This window comes from Gossypium hirsutum, chromosome A13 (genome assembly GCF_007990345.1).
Source record: "Gossypium hirsutum isolate 1008001.06 chromosome A13, Gossypium_hirsutum_v2.1, whole genome shotgun sequence".
In the NCBI taxonomy this organism is placed as follows: Eukaryota; Viridiplantae; Streptophyta; class Magnoliopsida; order Malvales; family Malvaceae; genus Gossypium; species Gossypium hirsutum.
This window is the reverse complement of record NC_053436.1, coordinates 95,901,897-95,920,524: the sequence shown is the minus strand read 5'-3', so window position 1 is coordinate 95,920,524 and position 18,628 is coordinate 95,901,897. Positions and strand designations below refer to the sequence as shown.

At 34.1% G+C, this 18,628-nt stretch overlaps 1 protein-coding gene across 1 annotated transcript; it reads right to left on the bottom strand.

Moving 5' to 3' along the window:
* Positions 1-12,232: 12,232 nt before the first annotated feature.
* Positions 12,233-12,945, bottom strand: LOC107894393 (S-locus-specific glycoprotein BS29-2-like). The gene is made up of 2 exons (XM_041084798.1): positions 12,665-12,945; positions 12,233-12,473 (listed from the first exon to the last, which is right to left on the bottom strand). The coding sequence occupies exons 1-2, from the start codon at positions 12,943-12,945 to the stop codon at positions 12,233-12,235; spliced, it is 522 nt and encodes a 173-aa protein (XP_040940732.1).
* Between the last annotated feature and the right edge of the window lie 5,683 nt (positions 12,946-18,628).

The following is an 18,628-nucleotide window of genomic DNA, read 5'->3' as shown; positions in this document are numbered from 1 at the left end:
TACCATAGTGCAGGGCATAAAATATTAACATTTTCCATGAACTTCTCTTTCGAGTGTTCATATTCAACATTTGTCTATATGATACACATTCGGACATGGATACGAGTGTAACACGCCAAATATTTAACCCGTATTCAAAATCCATGCCCGGCACTTGCATTTAAGTCTGGGTCTGTGAAAGCTGACCTAATTGACTTGCATTGTCAAAATAGATACAAGCATAAAGTGGAAGAGGTCATTTCAAGGTCTGGAGATGTGAGTGGCGCTGACCTAACGGTCTCTCCAAAACCAAGATTTGGCCGAAACCAAGGCTTGGGTGAAAGAAGTAGGCTTGTAGGGAGAAGAGAGTTTTCCTAGAAACCTATAGGTGTGTTTGGTTGGGTGAAAAAGTGGAGGATGGAAGGAAGGAGTGGAAAAGTGAAAAAAAAAAAAAAAAGAAAAACAAAATTTGAATGTGCTTGGTTGAGAGGAAAGTAAATAGAAAAAATCATCATTTTCCATTTTAATTTTAATGAAAAAAAACTTATCTTTTCAAATTAGAATAACGAGACAAGAGAAAATGACAGAAATGTACTTTAGTTTAAAATTATGTTTATTTTAAATGTTTTATTTTCTTTCTTTTTATTTTTTCTTCTGATGAAAAGAAAATTACTTTTTTCTTTTTCTATTTTCTTATCTAGCACGCCTATAAAAAACTTAGGTTTTTCATCATTCTAATTTTCTACCTCTTTAATTTTTCATCGTTTCAGTTTTTTTTTTACTCTATAGCTTAAAAGAAAATTTGAAGTCCTCAAAAGATAGTAAATATGTTTCAATTGAAAAATAAAATTCTAAATGAGGCAAGCAAAAGCAACTTGTAAAAGTCATTAGCTTTTTTTCTTTTATCTTGCTTCTGGCATTCCAATGGTGAAATCATTAGATGTTAAGAGTTTGTGGGCGTTTGATGAAGACGACGTACATTCAACAAAATCCCTTTCAGTGAAAAAACCTGGTTGTTTGGGGTTTAGCAGTGGCCCTCAACTTCCCAACATCAATACTATATTATATTAGCCATGTTTGGTTTATCTTCTAGACTTTGTTGCACGAACAAGCCAACATGGATTGATCTCATTGTTTCAGATGGAATGCAAGTTCCCCTAATTGTTGATGCTACCAACTTCATGGATTTTCCTTCACCAAACAGTCTCCATGCCTACATATTCACCAAACAAACACTTGAATACATTTTATCAAACATGGTTTGAGAAAGACATACATGGCCAAGAAGAATAAGATGATGATCTGGATGACAGAAACCTCTGTTACGTTTTCCTGTCATGATTTCAAGCGCCAATACTCTATAGTTGAAGACTTCGAATTTAATGGGGTATAGACCATCAATTGCATACTCAAGAGCTATATAACCGCTGCATATAATTATGAATTTTATGTCAAACCTCCAATAGCATGAACCTAATTGAATTAAAACTTGGTTGTTTCGGATTTTTACTCATTATGTTCCCACCACTTTGTTTGTGTTTGCCTCAGTTTCCTTTTCTCCAAAACTCCTAGCCAGTTTAAAGTCTGAAATTTTAGGGTTCATTTCATTGTCTAATAGAACATTACCAGCTTTCAAATCTCTATGTATTATGTTGGATATTTGAATGGAGACAATAGAATTGGAGACTTATATGGAAATAAACAGTACACTTCGAGGTGCGGGTGACGCTTTCTAAAGAAAACTATTTTCCTCCACACAAAGTTGCTAGAGGGTTAAGACAAAGGTCCTCTCGGGATATAACGAAGTTTTGAATTTCCTTTTATTAGCAAAATAGAAGAATTCTCTAATTCTTACTCTATCTTTTGAAAATAAAATTGATTGTAATTGCATATTTGTGAGCACCATAATGTCTCTATTTATATGCACTCAATGAATACAATTTGAAGAGCCACAAACTGTCATATTGGACATACTCCTTGGCAGAAACATGTCCCATGGAAATGAATTCATTGGATGATAAATCATCACTTTTAATTTGAATAGTGCTTATGAATAACTAAATTTGTAAAATGATAAATCATCACTTTTAATTTGAATAGTGCTCATATTAGTTTGCAATCTATACTTTCCATCAATCCCATATAGATTGTTAATTCCAGAAAATAAGTACGCAACAATTATGCATAAAGAAGGGTGTCCGCATATTGAACCTTCCTTTATGTAAACTCTCATATTATCAACAAAGTGAATGGTGGCTAGTCACTTGAATCATCACTCCTAAAGTTAATACCGGAAAAATTTCACACATAATCGTAAAGTATTAGAATAAGCATTTAATTTGCTTTAGCACCATTATGGCCATGTGCTCATCTCGTTTCATGAACATGTACAAGAGAAAACCATAAAGAAAATCTTGTTGAAGCGGCATCACTTTATGTCCATATAAGTGGATTTCATGACAATTAATGTCCATCCATTAAGAGTAAAACTCATCCTTTTAAAACATAAACACTAAATCCTGATCCCTAGTGTATGTTGTCATTTGATAACTTGTTATTACCCTTTGAACCTTGGAACTAACTTTTGGATAGAATAAGGTAGGGTTTCCATTATCAATTACGCGATTAGAATGGTTTTAATCCCATCTTAGTGGTTGTACTATTAACCAAATCTCTTGACAAACCTTTTGTCAATGGATCCGTTAAATTGTCAATTGACTTAACATAGGTAACAGTTATCACACCGTCCCTAATCAATTGTCTCACATACTCATGTCTCAAATTTATATGTCTAGACTTTCTATTGTACACCTTATTGTACGCTCGAGACATGGTAAATTCACTATCACAATATACCAAAATGATGAACCTACGTTGTGGCCACAACTTTATATCTAGCAAGAGATCTCTAAGCCATTTCACTTCCTTGTCAGTAGCTGCTAAGGCTATAAATTCAGCCTCCATAGTTGAATGTGAAATGCATGTTTGTTTCTTGGAGGCCCAACTAATGGCTCCACCTCCGATTGTAAAAATCCATCCCGATGTGGACTTATTGTCACTTAGACTTGTAATCCAACTTGCATCCAATTAACCTTCTAGTACTACGGGATAATTACTATAGAATAATCCCAAAATTTTTGTTTTCTTAAGATAGCAAAAAATTCTACAAATTCCTTTCCAATTATCAATACTAGGACACCTTATAAATCTCGCCAATTTGTACACAGCAAATGTGATGTCGGGTCTAGTGCAATGCATTGCATACATTAGACTTCCGATCGCGCTAGTCTACTTAATTTGCGCTATAACCCTGCCATTATTCTCACTTAACTTGAAGTTCAAATCGTATGGATTCAAGTGTTTAAACTTTTCCAATACTTTCTCAATGTAGTGAGATTGACTTAGTGCAAAGCCATTTTCATGCTTTTCCACCTTTATTCCTAGAATTGTATCTACCTCATTGAGATCCTTTATTTTAAATTTTGAAGCTAGATACTCTTTGGTCTCACGAACACCTTCCATGTTCGTACAAAAAATGAACAAATCCTCTACATAGAGACAAATAATTACACTCGATCAATTTACACACCTTATGTTCATTCCCAAGAAGCATAAAACCTTCTGGTTGATCTATGTAGACTTCCTCTTCAAGATCACCATTCAAAAAAGTCGTCTTAACATCTATTTGATGTATATGTAACTTATGGATAGATGCAAGTGCTATAAGAATTCAAATGAAGGTCATCCTAGGCACTGGTACATAAGTGTCAAAATAATCTAGGCTTTCTTTTTGCCTAAATCTTTTAGCCACCAACCTAGCCTTAAAGGTTGGAGAACCCTTTGTTGGAGTATTCTTCCTTTTAAACACCTATTTAAACCCGATAGGCTTTAATCTATGAGGAAGATCAACTAGAATCCAAATATTGTTGGATAATATTGAATCCATTTCATCATTGATCGCCTTTTTTTCCAAAATGCTGCATCCCTAGAAGTCATGGCTTCACCATAGGATTGTGGATCACCATTCATATAAAAATTATGGGGATCTTCTTAATTACGGATTCTTTATTTCCCTTAATAAGGAATGCCAAAGATTGCGAGGAAATGAAATTAGGACCAAAGTCCTTTACTTCTCTTACTTTGAATTTTCCTCGGCTTTTACTTCTTTTGGTTTGATCACTTAAGATCATTGGTTGATATTCTTTTTCTGAATCTGTTGAATCATTAAAAACTTTATTTTCAATGAATACAACATCTCTTGTTTCAATTATCTTATTTGACATTAAGACAAAAAACACGATAAGCCTTAGAGTGTTGAGCATATCCAACGAATGCACCATTGATGGCTCTTGGACCTAACTTTGTTCTCTGTTGGTCGGGAACTCTATAGTAAGCCAAACACCCCCACACTTTGAAATAATCTGAGTTTGACATTTGACCCTTCCATAACTCATATGAAGATACTTTGAATTTTATCGATGGTATTCTGTTAAAAATATAACACGCAATCAATAATGTTTCACCCTATAGATTATATGGAAGTTTAGCATTTAAAAACATCAAGTTAACTATATATACTAAAGTACAGTTCTTTCTTTCTGCCAAACCATTTTGTTACGGAGTATAAGGCGCGAAACACTTATGTACCACACCTTGTTCCTCACAAAATATATTAAATTCATTTGAAAAATATTCACCACCTCTATCACTACGAAGCATTTTGATTTTCTTACTAAACAAATTCTCAACCTCAATTTTAAAACGTTTAAACTTATCAAAAGCCTCGTCTTTACTTCTCACACACATAAGTAAATATAGAGAAGTCGTTTATAAAAGTGATAAAATATCGTTTTCCACCTCATGTTAATGCTCCATTTAATTCACAAACATTCGAATGAATTGAATCTAACACTTACGAATTCCTTTTACATTTATTAGGAAACGACTTCTTAGTCATTTTTGATTGAATACAAATTTCACATTTATCCACAAACTCATTATTACTTAGACTTATATAACCATTCTTTTGCATATATTGTAAAGTTTTAAAATTAAAATGTGCTAAATCCGCATGCCACAAAGGATAAGATTCAACAATATAAGTAGAAGAATTAATTTTATTCATATTAATGCTCAACTTGAACATACCCTTGTTACAATATCCTTTTCCTACATTTATATCACCTTTAAGCAAGACAAACTTATCGGATTCCAAGATAATCTTGAATCCTTTGTTACATAGAATACTTGCAGACACTAAATTCTTTCTCACATTGGGAACATGCAACACATTGGTCAAAGCCAGTTTCTTTCCAGATGTGAAGTTGAGTTTCACCATCCCTTGATCGAGCTCCTTAACCGATTGATAGTTTCCTATAAGCACTTCACAGTTTGCCACTAGTTCATAACTCTTGAATTTTTGTCGGTTATTACACACATGGACAGTAGCTTCAGAGTCGAGCCACCAATTATAAGACTTATCAGTCATAGCTATATTGAATTCAACAATCATACCAATCATCAAACTCTCGATTCCTTCCGTAACCATGGCCACTAAGTCTATTTCTTCCATCATATTGGCTTTGGAAGTTGTGACATCTTGTTTCTTTTTGAGAAATCTGCAATTTTTAATATAGTGTCATTTCTTATTGCAATTATAACAATTGCGAGATTTTTTCTTCTTGTCTTGCACATCCCTGGTCTCGGATGTGTCCTTTCATTTACCATTTTGAGAGTTCTTAGACTCGCTCATATGGTTCACTTTAGAACTTTGAGAAAGATACACCGCATCACGCTTCCAAGTTTCCTCTTCAATATGCAAATGCCTAAGTATTTTCTCCACAGTGAAGTCTTTTGCCATAAGAAAAAGTTTCTTCCGATAATTGTTCCAAGACAAGGGCAACTTTGAGATGATATCTCGACTTGTAACAATTCCAGAATAACAACTTTCAAGTTACAAAGTCTGCTTATAAGGACTTGTAGTTCATAGACTTGATCCATGATCGGGATACTATTGAGCATATTAAATTCGAAATACTTTATCATTAAAAATTTATCAGTACCTTCTTGCTTGGTTTTATATTTCTCTTCAAGAGCTTTCCATATTTCCACCGAGGACTGCATCGACATGTAAAGATCATACAATCGATTAGACAAGGCTCAACATGTGAAATTGTCTTTTTCGCATTTCTTCTTGAGTTCAGCCACTTTCGCAATTTTATCGGAGTTTACATTGGGAGCAAGATCTTTCACGAGTTGTAGGTTTGGATCTAGAACGTATGCCACATTTAAAATAGTAAGAAGGAACAACATTTTATCCTTCCAACGATTGAAGTTTGAACCATCGAATCGGTCAAGTTTCACAAATTTTTGGTTCATCACTTTGAATGCAATGTTAGCCTCCGTCGTTATCTCCAAAAATAGTTCACTTTGATTGTTGGGTATTTGAGTAGAGACAATAGAATCGGAGACTTATATGGAAATAAACAGTATACTTCAAGGCGTGGATGACACTTTCCAAAGGGAACTATTTGCCCCCATACAAAGTTGCCAGAGGGTTAAGATAAAGTTCTATTCGGGATACAACGAAGTTCTGAATTTCCTTTTATTAGCAAAATCAAGGAATTTTCTAATTCTTACTCTATCTTCTAAAAATAAAATTGATTATAATTGTATATTTGTGAGCACCATAATGCCTCTATTTATATGCACTCAATGAATACAATTTGAATAGCCACAACCCGTCATATTGGACATATTCCTTGGGAGAAACATGTCTCATGGAAATGTATTCATTGAATGATGAATAATTACTTTTAAGTTGAATAGTGCTTATGAATAATTAAATTTGTAAGATGATAAATCATCAATTTTAATTTGAATAGTGCTCATGTTAATTTGCAATCTGTACTTTCTATCATATTATTCTTTGTCTTGAATCTTGATAGAGATAAAGTAGCCCACGAGCAATCCCATTGATAATGTTATATCGTGTAGGCCAATCCAATAGCTTGATTTGAGTTTCATCTGTTTTGAGATTTTTTTATTCAAAGTTAGCCATAAGTTTTACTACATTTATCGTGATTACAGACGTAAAGAATGTTATTACCATAAATAAGAATTGATTTTACGAGCTGTTGGAATCAGAAACACGTATAGAAAATAAAAACATCGATATTTTTGTTAGACATAAATTAATATACCAAGATCTTTACATCAGCCTGTATCCAACATCTCAAAAGCTTCATTAAATTTTGATGCTGAAGTTTTGCCATGTGTATCACTTCATTCTTAAACTCATCAAGTCCTCCTCCAGATCTTTCCATTGTAATTTCTTGCCCATCCTTCAACACCCCCTGCAAAGTTGTACAAAATATGTTCATCCTTGTAAGTTATTTATATTTAACACTAAGTAATATAGATGCTATGGAGTTTAAACAAGAGTGTTACCTTATAGACTGTTCCAAAACCGCCTTGTCCGAGTTTGTTCTTGAGTGTCAATTGCGAAAACAATTGTGGCTAAATCAAATGATGGTAAGTCTAACTCTTCCTTCTGATCTTTAGCACTGAAACTACTTTTAGGGATAAATATCTCCAATTCTGCAAAGTAAGACTCGGATAAAATATACAAGGATACAACCAATATTGATTGAAAATGCCAGTTAGTTACCTTGAATATACAAATCCATAGCCCAAGAAGGTTTTGTACTAGGTAATGGTACTCGGATTCGAATATATATATATTTAAAACTATTTACATGATGGTCTTTAAAGGGGTTATACTCGTATCTGATTTTGAGTCGAATATTTGTGTGGGAACTGTTGTCACAAGGCTAGACCTTTCATCCCGCAATCCATGCTGCCTTAGGCGATCCGCTTGTCCAAACTTGCCTAAGTTAGCCTTTACACCTAAAAATAAGGATTCCTTAAGAATTTCTCCAATGCATCAATTTGTATAGCGGAAGCGATTATGCCAAAAGAAGCTACAAATAAGCAAAAGAAAGCTAAAGAAAGAATGCACACAAGGTGTTTGAGTACATGCCTAAGAATTCTATTACTCTAAAGAATTCAACATACAATGAATGATTTACAAATGAGGTGGGGGCTTTCTATTTATAGTTGAGTTCTCCAAAACCGATGGTCAAGATATGTTTACATCGACGGACGAGATTAACGATATCCTATGATTTAAGGGATTTACAAAATATACCTTATCAAATCTAATCTAATCTTTACAAGATATGATTCCCTTTATCTTTTAAGATTAGTTACCCAAAATAGCCTAAGTTGCCATATCTTCATTATCGGGCCAACCAGGCTTCAATCTGATAGACTTCTCTAACAATTTCTAGAATCGGGCCAGTTTTCATGGGCTAAATAATCCCCATCTGATCAATCAACCTCTATGGGGCGCATCTTGTGTCATGGTCACGGACTTTGAACTTTCTCCCGTGACATTCTCCCGTACCTATTATCGTAACGCCCTCGTTGTGACTTCTGAATGACACTGGCTTGATTCACCTTGGAACTCTCTCGTTGTCTTGGCCTCTCCCTGACTTATCTTGTGATGGGGTCGTCCCTTATTTCGAAACCTTTACCTCGACTTTCATCACCTCTTAACTTGAACCGTTGCACTCGTTGGTACATCTCGTTGGCAAGAAGTCTCTGCTCTAACTTTCCTCAATTTTGACTTGTTCCCATTGGAATCCCTTTGATTCTCACATTTTGGCTTCGTTCCACCCTCAGTCCCTTTGCCTTCTTGCTTAAGAACTTTGAAAGGGCCCCTACGACCTTACCAAGCCAGCAAGTTGGAATTCAAAACATTATCAAGGTGATTGCAATGTACCTTACTCGCAGTATTTACTCGTTTCGACTACTTTTGCATCACTTCTTTCCCCTCAAAGTCCGATGTACAATCCACCTTCCCCAAAGGTGGCATCTTCACAGTCGACTCCACAGGTCTCATGTCAGACTCACGCTCCACTAACTTTCTAAAGGGGCTTTCATAGCATTCTGTTCTATCGAGTTGATGTTTCTCTCATACGAAACATCTTCGACTAGTTGGATTGATGACAACACCTTGGTCCCAACCTTCATATCCTGATGCACTGGCACAAAAATCTTCGATAAAGGACCAGTGACAATATAGATTTTATCGGCCTATGAAAACAGAACCGTCTGAATCCTATCAAGGAAGTTTAAACCAAGTATATAATTGTAATCATCTAATTGGGTTACCTCAAAGTCTTTCTTGCCTTTCCATTCACCGATTTGTAGCTCCACATTACGAGCTACTCCCACAGTTGGGGCCTCCTCGGAATTTACTGTCTTAATCTTCTTATTCAATTTCCTAATCGACAGACCAAGCTTCTTGGCAGCCTTTTCCTATATGAACAAGTCCGATGCTCCCGTATCAATAAGAGCACTCCACTTCTAACCCGCAATGTTGATGTCCACAAACATCAACCTTTCTCTATTATTCCTTTTGTTAGGAATAAGTACCATCGAACCAACCCTCGATGTATTTCCCTTAATAGACTCCGCCTCTTCCTTCAGCTTATCCTTTTTTTGGATAGCCGACATCATCAATCTCTTTGGACATTTTCACAACATGTGTGGTCCTTGACAAAGGAAGCATTTTATCTTCTTCCCTTTGTCTCTTGGGTTACTGGATCCCCACTTCCCATCTTGTGGTTTCCCATTGCAACTTGTGCTATCGGTTCCCTGCTTCGTATCTCGTGGCTTCTCATTGTCACTTGTGCTATCAGTACTGTAGCCATCATCGTTATGTCCCTCTTCATCTTCCTCATGGTTTTTCTCACCATTGCCCTTTCCATTGGGCTGAGACAATTCGAACTTGTTTTTCGTTGGACCAAGTTCAACAAAGGAATCTGGTTCGGCCATGGCTACAGTAAGTTCGATGATCCATTGCCTACGCAACTCATGCTTTGCCCACGGCTTTAACCCATCATTGAACCAATATAATGCTTCTTTCTCACTCAAATCGAAGATTTCAAGCATCAACTCGCTAAATACCCTAATATACTCCTGAACAGTGTCATGTTGCGTGAAACGACGCAGCTTGGCCCGAGCCTTCTTCTCGGCATACTGTGGGTAAAACTGCTTCTTCAATTCTCTTTGGAACTCCTCCCAAGTCCCAATTACGTTCCCACACGTTTCTCATTTCTGGACCTATGACGCCACCACAAGAGAGCCACATCAGAAAAATAGATTAAAGTAGTGTTTACCTTAATTGCATCATCCTCGATGCCCATCGCTTGGAAGTATTGCTCCATCTCCCACAAGAAGTTGTCCACATCTCTTGCGGACCTTGCACCCTTGAACTTATTCGGTTTGGGAACATCTATTGCTTGTTGCTTCAGCCTTAAAGACAACATTCCATTACTCAAGGCAACTTTGTAAATCGTGAGTTCCTCCTTGAGCTCTTCAATTTCTTTCTTCATGGCTAACACCATCTCTTCGATATTCGCATCCCTCTCTGCCAGCTTTTTTGTAGTTGAATTGACTAATTCATTCATCTTTTCTGCATTGGGACCAAGAGAATCCAACACAAAATCTCTGAGCTGCTCTTCTATTAAGTCAAACCCATCTGTGTGTCCCTCTACCAACTCAAGCATTTCTTTCATGTTCCCTACAGACTCCTCGAGATTAACCACTCGATTTTCCAAAGCTGTCAACATGTCCCTCGAGCGACTTACTTTTCTAGCCCTCTCACGAGCTTGCATTGACTCATTTTGATCAACAAATTCTTTCAACATCCCAATAGTGCTTTCAAACCAATAGCTTGGATACCACTTGTCACGGGGCTAGACCTTTCATCTCGCAATCTTTGCGGCCTTAGGTGATCCGCTCGTCCAAACTCGCCTAAGTCAACCTTTACACCCAAAAATGAGGATTCCTTATGAATTCTTCCAAGGAACCAATTTGTATAGCGGAAGCGATTGTGCCAAAAGAAGCTACAAATAAGTAAAAGAAAGCCAAAGAAAGAATGCACACAAGGTGTTTGAGTAAATGCCCAAGAATTCTATTACTTTGAAGAATTCAACATACAATGGATGATTTACAAATGAGGGGAAGGCTATCTATTTATAGTTGAGCTCCCCCAAAATCGACGGTCAAGATGTATTTACATCGACAGACGAGATTAACGATATCCTATGATTTAAGGGATTTACAAGATATGCCTTATCAAATCGAATCTAATCTTTACAAGGTATGATTCCCTCTATCTTCTAAAATTAGTTACCCAAAATAGCCTAAGTTGTCATATCTTCATTATCGGGCCAACCAGGCTTCAATCTGACAGGCTTCTCCAACAATTCTTGGAATTGGGCCAGTTCTCGTGGACTAAATGTTCCCATCTAATTGATCGACCTCCACGGGGCGCATCTTGTGTCATGGTCACAGGCTTTGAACTTTGGCCCGTGACATTAGATTCAACATGAAATTTTTTGCCATGATCTGATGAAGAATTAAAAGAATAAATAAATAAACAAATGGAAGTGTTAAATAGCTGTGATATATACCAATTTTTTCATGAGGTCTCTTCCTCCAAATATATAAGATCAAGGATAAGCCACGGATCAATACTGCTGCAGATAACACTGAGATGAATGCAATTCTAATTCTTTCCTTCTTGGACTTTGTACTCCCTATTTCATCCAAATCACACTAGGAATCTTCAAGTCAGACATTATTATATGAATACAAATTTAATCTATATATCTATATATTACTATCCTGCTATAATTCCGAAACTTAATTTGTTCGTTCATGTAATCATAGGCAGGATCTAAGCCTCATAGGATTAAGGAGAAAAGAAAATTTCATACCTAGTTCTGATGCGGCCAACCTTACGTATAAACCTTGTCCATTTGCGCTAAATTGTTAAATATCAATCAGATCAACAAACCAAAGCATGCACTCACTTCCGCCATTTCTTATATCCAAGTTGGAATATGCAGTACAAAAGCAATTTCTTGCACACAGATTCTTGCACTCCTCAAGATTCATGCTGTAATTAAACCACGACTGTCTCGAATTTGGTAATTTCACATTCGAATACTTCAAAAACCTATCACTCTTGCACTTCAACAGAGTTATTCTCACACAACCATGAGACCTGTTGTCAGTGTCCCTAACGTTCTGAGATTTTGGCACGAACCCTTTCAGACATCCGCATTTAAGGTCGGTCGCATTGCAACTTCGGTATGAACAACATTGTGCATAACTGTCACAAGGGTCCATTTGAACTGACAAAAACTAGCCAACTTTGGGTTCCATCAGTCCATGTTTGCCGCTCCCATAGTCCATCATGGGTCAACACCATCCTCAAAAGAACCAAGCTATCATGAAGCACATAGGTGTCATATACTTCCTTCTCATTGATCACCACAGAAACTGTGAAGAACTTGTTTGGTTTTAGTTCATGTGTGCCGCTAAACCGGATACCGTTCCAAGGTCCAGGCCGAAACCTAATCACCGAACTATTTCGAAGTACAAGTTCCGGGAATCCACCGATGTCGAACCGATAAGTAAAATTACCAAGAGAAGGATCATCAAGAGTTTTCCAGGACGAAAGACATCAACCCAGGCCTGTGACTAAGTTCCTTCCAAGCTTCATCCCTTCAAGTAATGTATCACATGGATAATCAAAGCTTTGCACAAGAAATTTTCGGGATCATTACTTTCATTTTCGTCTTTCACGACCGAGTTTCCCGAATCGAGGAGCGTCGCCGATGGATTTCGAGGCGGCCTGGATGTGTCTGAACGCCAAATGGTGCTTCCGTTATGAATCTGGAGGATTAAAATCCCTTGTTTGGTGAGTTTCAAAATGGTTGATGAACCATTGAAGGGTGATTCTCGGTTGGCTACCCATACTGTAGTTTTGATTGGCATTCGTTTGTACCAGATTCCCAGGTACTTCTTGGTGGTTGAATCTTCCATTTGCTGAAACTATTGTCTCACCATCTTTAAGTAATTGAGTTGCATTCAAGGTGTCCACTGCAGTGGATATTGTCAGATTAGCAAACAGAAAGGAGCAAAAAATAAGTATGGCAGAGGCTTCCATTGATACACGATGAACAGCGACACTTGTAATTAAATATTTTCCTTAGCTAATGAATAAAATTCTAGAAACTAAAACTCCTGTTCAGAAATTTTCTTTCTTGTAAATATTGAATTCCCATTCTTAAATCCATTGAATGTTAGCTTTTTGATGTTATTGAAGAAAAAGAAATATTAAATACTGATATTGTTATACTAGGAAACAAGGTTTTTCTTTTTTCTTTCACCAAGCTTTCTGATATAGAAGAGAACTCCATACTCAAAATTGTGGGGCATCATCGGAAAATAAATTAAAATTTTTATATATCTTTTTTTGTTCTCCTATCACATGGCATAATTGGATATTAATTAATTAATTAATAATTAAAATAAATTATTTAACTATACTATTATTTGAGTTTCTTGTACACCAATACAGTTCTAAAATTATTAAAATATATTTTTAATATTTAAAATAAATTATATTATGATATGAGTGATTTTTTATATTTTAAATAAAATTATTAAAATTTTGCAATGTCATATTATCAAGTATCAACATTTACAAAATTTGACCTTTATCACTTTAATTAATATTCTTTTGTAAATTTAAATTAATTTCTAATAAAAATATTAAAGTTGAAAATGAGTGGACAAAATGTTTCTATACACTGGACGTAGTCAACTGTGCACACTTGCTTTCTTCCTTTACGTTTGCTTGATTCATTGGTTGCATATGTTATTTTGTGAAGTGCAGTCAAAGCACGACGACCCTTCTAATGCTGCATTAATTAACGCTGCCATTGATTTTTTTTCCACCAAAAAATCTATACAAGAGATTATCCTACTTATCACTAGCTAATACATAAATTAAACTGTTAGGGGAGTCCTATCTGACTAAAGAAATTTATAGTTTGGAGGATCTTTAGTTGTAGAAATGTCAAATTGGAAGTTGATTTTAATATGATTTTTTTTTCAAAACATATATTTGAGTGATTTAAATATCGTATTAAGGAGTAATTTATACTAAACAATCAAAGATGATAAATAAATATTAGAGATTTTATCGGTTGACATAAAACACATAATGGTAGTGACATTCACTTCAATCTCTAAATGAGTCTATTTAAATCCCAAGTTAAATTTAAACAATCTCCCAGAGTCCAAAGTTCAGCCTCAACACCAAGTCCGTTTTTGACATTTTTAAGGTCTTAGGCAAAACAATAAAAATAAGATTTTAGGTTCTTTAAAATTTGGAAAAAAAATTGAGGCCCGTTACAAATTAGAAAACAATATTTTGGACCCTTCAACCTTGAGCTCTGAATAGCCGCACCTACAAACGATTCCTAGGGTCGGACTTGCTCAACACTTGTGGTTTTTGAGATATGTTGATAAGGTCCAATTATCCGAATGGTTCTTTATATTGGCTCCTATCCCGCTTTTTCAAAATTTTCGATTGAAAATCTATCAATATTAAATTTAAACTTGTCAATCGAAAGTAGTTTCCAAGACACAAGAGCAAAGCCGGGTAAATATTTCCTATTAACGAAAAAAAAGTGTACGGCAGAATTATAAATTCTCTTCAAAATTTACTCTTTAGCAATCATTTCCAAAAACAAGTAGTTTACGAGTGAGCCAAAATTGCCGTAATTTAACCGACCAAGCATTTTCAAAAAGGTTACTATAGATTTAATTTAGCCAGTCAACAATAGTACTGAATGGAACTTTAGCAGAATCGGAGATTGAATCCCATACATTTTGAGTAACCTGGCAATCCTTGAATAGATGTAAACCTTATGAAGCATTTAAGCACACAGGGCATGATGTCGGAGGTAAGATTTGGTGGGAACTATTTTAAGTCCACACTTTCAAATGAATATTTTTATTTTCGAGGTAGCCTAAATAGATGACCACAAATGAGAGCTTTGTTTCGCCCCTGATGCTAAAGAATATGCACTCACAAACAAAAATCGAATTAGTATTATGAGTCAATTATATATTAATTTAGTTATGAAATTATTAAAATATATTCTCATATAAAAATTAAGTTATATTCTTTCATAAATTAAGTTATACTTTTATGAGAGTTTTTTTATATAATAAATCAATAAAAAAATTTGATTATAATAAAATTTTAACTCAAGACATCAATTTAATAAACAATCGATTTTATCATTCTAACCAAAACATCAATTAGTTTGTATATGTATTTTTACTGAATATATTTGCTCTATAATTCTTATTTACTCATATCATGAGTGTGCCATAAATTCAGTTTTTTTTAATATTTTTTCGCTTTATATTTATATATTCATTGGATTAGTTTATAAGGACTTGACACAATTGGTAAAAGTGGAAGTCTTTAGTCCTAAGTACCCAAGTTTGAAACCCACACAATATACAATTATATGTATAAATCTCCGAATTTCACCATATAATATTATTATATATGAATTTTAATTTAATTACTAATTCTAATATGAAAATTCGTTGGATTATTATTTGAGAAAACATTTTATTCATCGTCTTAGTCAACTACGACAAAACTTGAAATAATAGAATTTTTTTTTAAATACTGAGATCAAACTTTTTTAAATATAATTATAAACAAATTATAATTTATTTTACCCTCCCTATATTCTATTTTACTTGTATTAACGGTGTATGAAATTTATGTATAAACATCAAATATTATCAGTTAAATTACGGAACAAAGTTTTTTTTTTCAAAATTACGGAAATAGATCAATTTTTTTTAAATAAAAGAAATGAGCCGATTTCGCTAAAATGCATCCAACTGGAAGCATTTTTCTCCTTTGACTAGTAAAGTGCTTCCAGCTCAGCGCGCTAAGAAAAAACATTTCCAGTTCAGTGTTTTTCCTCTTCCCCATCGATCACTTTCAACGACTATTTTAAATAATCGCCCCCCCTCCCCAACGGTTAAAAAAAAACTTTAAATCTCCTACCTACTAATTTCTCACATTTCTCATGTTTCTCTCTTAAATCTCTCAAATTTCTCAATCAACTCTAAAAAATCTCTCAAATTACTTCTTAAATTTGTTACAAAAATTCTATTTCTATTCAAATTCTATTTTTATTATATTTTTATTAATATTTTCAAGAATTTTTTTATTAAAAAATTTTCTGTTTTCTATATAAATTAGTAATGGTCGAGTCTCTATTCCGTCTTGATAACAAACACATCTCTATCAAACAACTCCAAATGGTAAGAATAAATTTTAATCTTATTTAATTTTTTATTTCATTGTTATTTTTAACTTTAACATTTTTTTTATAATTTTTACATAAATAAGCAGAAGATTGAATTTTATAATGTCATATTTGTAATCTACTCAGTTTATAAGAGTGAATATATATTTTACATTTTTATATAAAGTTTAAAAAATACATACTTAATAAAATTTAAAACTAAAATAACACAACTTTTTCATTTTAATTAAACTCTCTTTATTTATTTTACATCAATTTTGATAAATATTTTCTTACATAATTTTATTTACTTACATTATGAGTTGCCAAAATAAATTTGAGATTAATAATTTAATTTTTTTTATAAAAAGATAGAGATAATTATTGTTAAAATTAGTATCAATTTCTTCAATTAAATAATATCTCTTTTTATTCTTCATCTTATTAATATTTTTCTTGCTGCTGTTTTTCCGATTACAACAATTCGATTCCAATCCTATCAGCTGCCTTGAGGTGATTAAGTTAATCAGTTAAATATGCTCATGGGTTGAATTCAAGTTAAGTTTAAGTATGAACATATATTATATTATTTTAATATTTAATAATTTTATATTAAAATTTTTTATATGATCATCTTAATATTATTTTAATATTTATATTAGAGTAGTATTACATATTTAGAATAAATTTACTTTTTTAATATGTTTAAATTATATAATATGAAATATTATAAACTTAAAAAATGAGTCGAGCCAGTATCGAATCTTGAATGTTTAAATCTGAACTTAGTCCATATTTTAAATAAGGGTAATTCTTTTTTTCTCATTTCGATTCTAATATTTTTACTTAATCCCATATTTTTACTCTTTTATCAGACTGGCCTTCCAACAGGTTTAGTTATAACGCAACATTACCGGCGTCATTTTACGATTTCAATTCTCTTTTTGGCATGGATATTCATGAGACCGAAAACGAATCCACCAGCTTCCGAGAAAAAGGTGAGGTATGAAGCCAAAAAATGCGGTCAACATCTTTGAAATATTCCTATCAGAAACTCCAACGCCGGCCGGATGAGGATATTGGTCTGTAAGAGAAAAGGCCAACTTTGACCACTATCTCATTATCCCTATGAATTCTTTCTAATCTATGCTAAACCTGTCCATCGCAAGTTGCAGAGTTTTTTTTGTCAACCAAACGCCGACTTCAAAGTGAATCACCAAAAGGCCGTTAACGCTAGAACTGGAAATCAAAATTAAAATTTGTAAGACAAAAAAAAAAAAGTTGTTGTCGTGGGACCTTCCTTTGAGAAACCTCCGTTCACTGTCAATTTTCAACTTGCCTCATTAATAAAGTGTTTTATATTTTAACATATTCCTATATTTATATTTATATTTATATTTTATTTTCTTTTATTTTGTCGTTTTTAAATTTATGAAAATATAATTTTTGAACTTTTATAGTGGTCCTAAGTATTTATTTTCTTTGTCTACACCCAGACTGTAGGTTTCAATTATAAATTCATTTAAAAATTAAAAAAGGATAAATTACACCAACAGTCACCCAACTTTGGAGCAGCTAACAAAACAGTCATCTAGGTTTCATTTCAGTCACACAACTTTCGAAAAGTTACAAAACAGTCACTAACGTTATAAAAAAGTGACAAAATAGTCACTGATTAACAGTTACAGTTAGAAAGTTAACAGAATTGCTGACGTGGCAAGTTATATGAGTAGTCAAAGGTCAAACAAGAAAAGAAAAGATGATTGATCATAATGATTTTTCTTCTTTTTCTTCTCATCTTTCTCTTCTTCTTCTCCCTCAACCTCTTTCTCTTTATACTTCTTTTATTTTTTCTTGTTCTTCTCTCTTTTCTCTTCATCTTCTTTCTCCCACAACAAAACAATGGCTACAAATCAGGAGCCACAACAACAGTTGCAAAACAACCCCAAGCCACCCGCATCTCTGAAAAACCTTGGGATCACTATGAACCAGTGGATGAAGGATAATGACTAGAATGAGACCATGAAGGCACTGGAAAATCTGACCCACTTGCCTGACTTTGATTAGACGGCTGCCTGAAAACGTCCAATTGTTGATGCTCACCAAAAACCAGAGGAAAAGAAGCAGAGGAAGAAGATGATGATGAAGCAGCAGAAGGAGGAGCTACAAATGAAGAAGGAAAATGTGACAATTATTTTTAAATCGGCATGAGAGCCAACTGTTTTCACTGCAAGCAGATAACTAGACAGTCCTATGGTCCTCAAACTCGAGTTCCTCCTAGTTCTTTGCACCAAAACCACAAGGGCTTAGCCTTATTAATGCCGTGTCTGCAAACTGGCTTCTCGACTCTAATCTCCTCTTTCTTCTAGCTGTAC

Excerpts from the sequence above, each read along its gene's own strand:
- LOC107894393 (XM_041084798.1), bottom strand. The coding sequence starts at position 12,945 with ATGGAAGATTCAACCACCAAGAAGTACCTGGGAATCTGGTACAAACGA. Across the intron at positions 12,474-12,664 it reads AATGATCCCGAAAATTTCTT|GTTTCGGCCTGGACCTTGGA; the intron begins GTGCAAAGCTTT and ends TTCGGTGATTAG.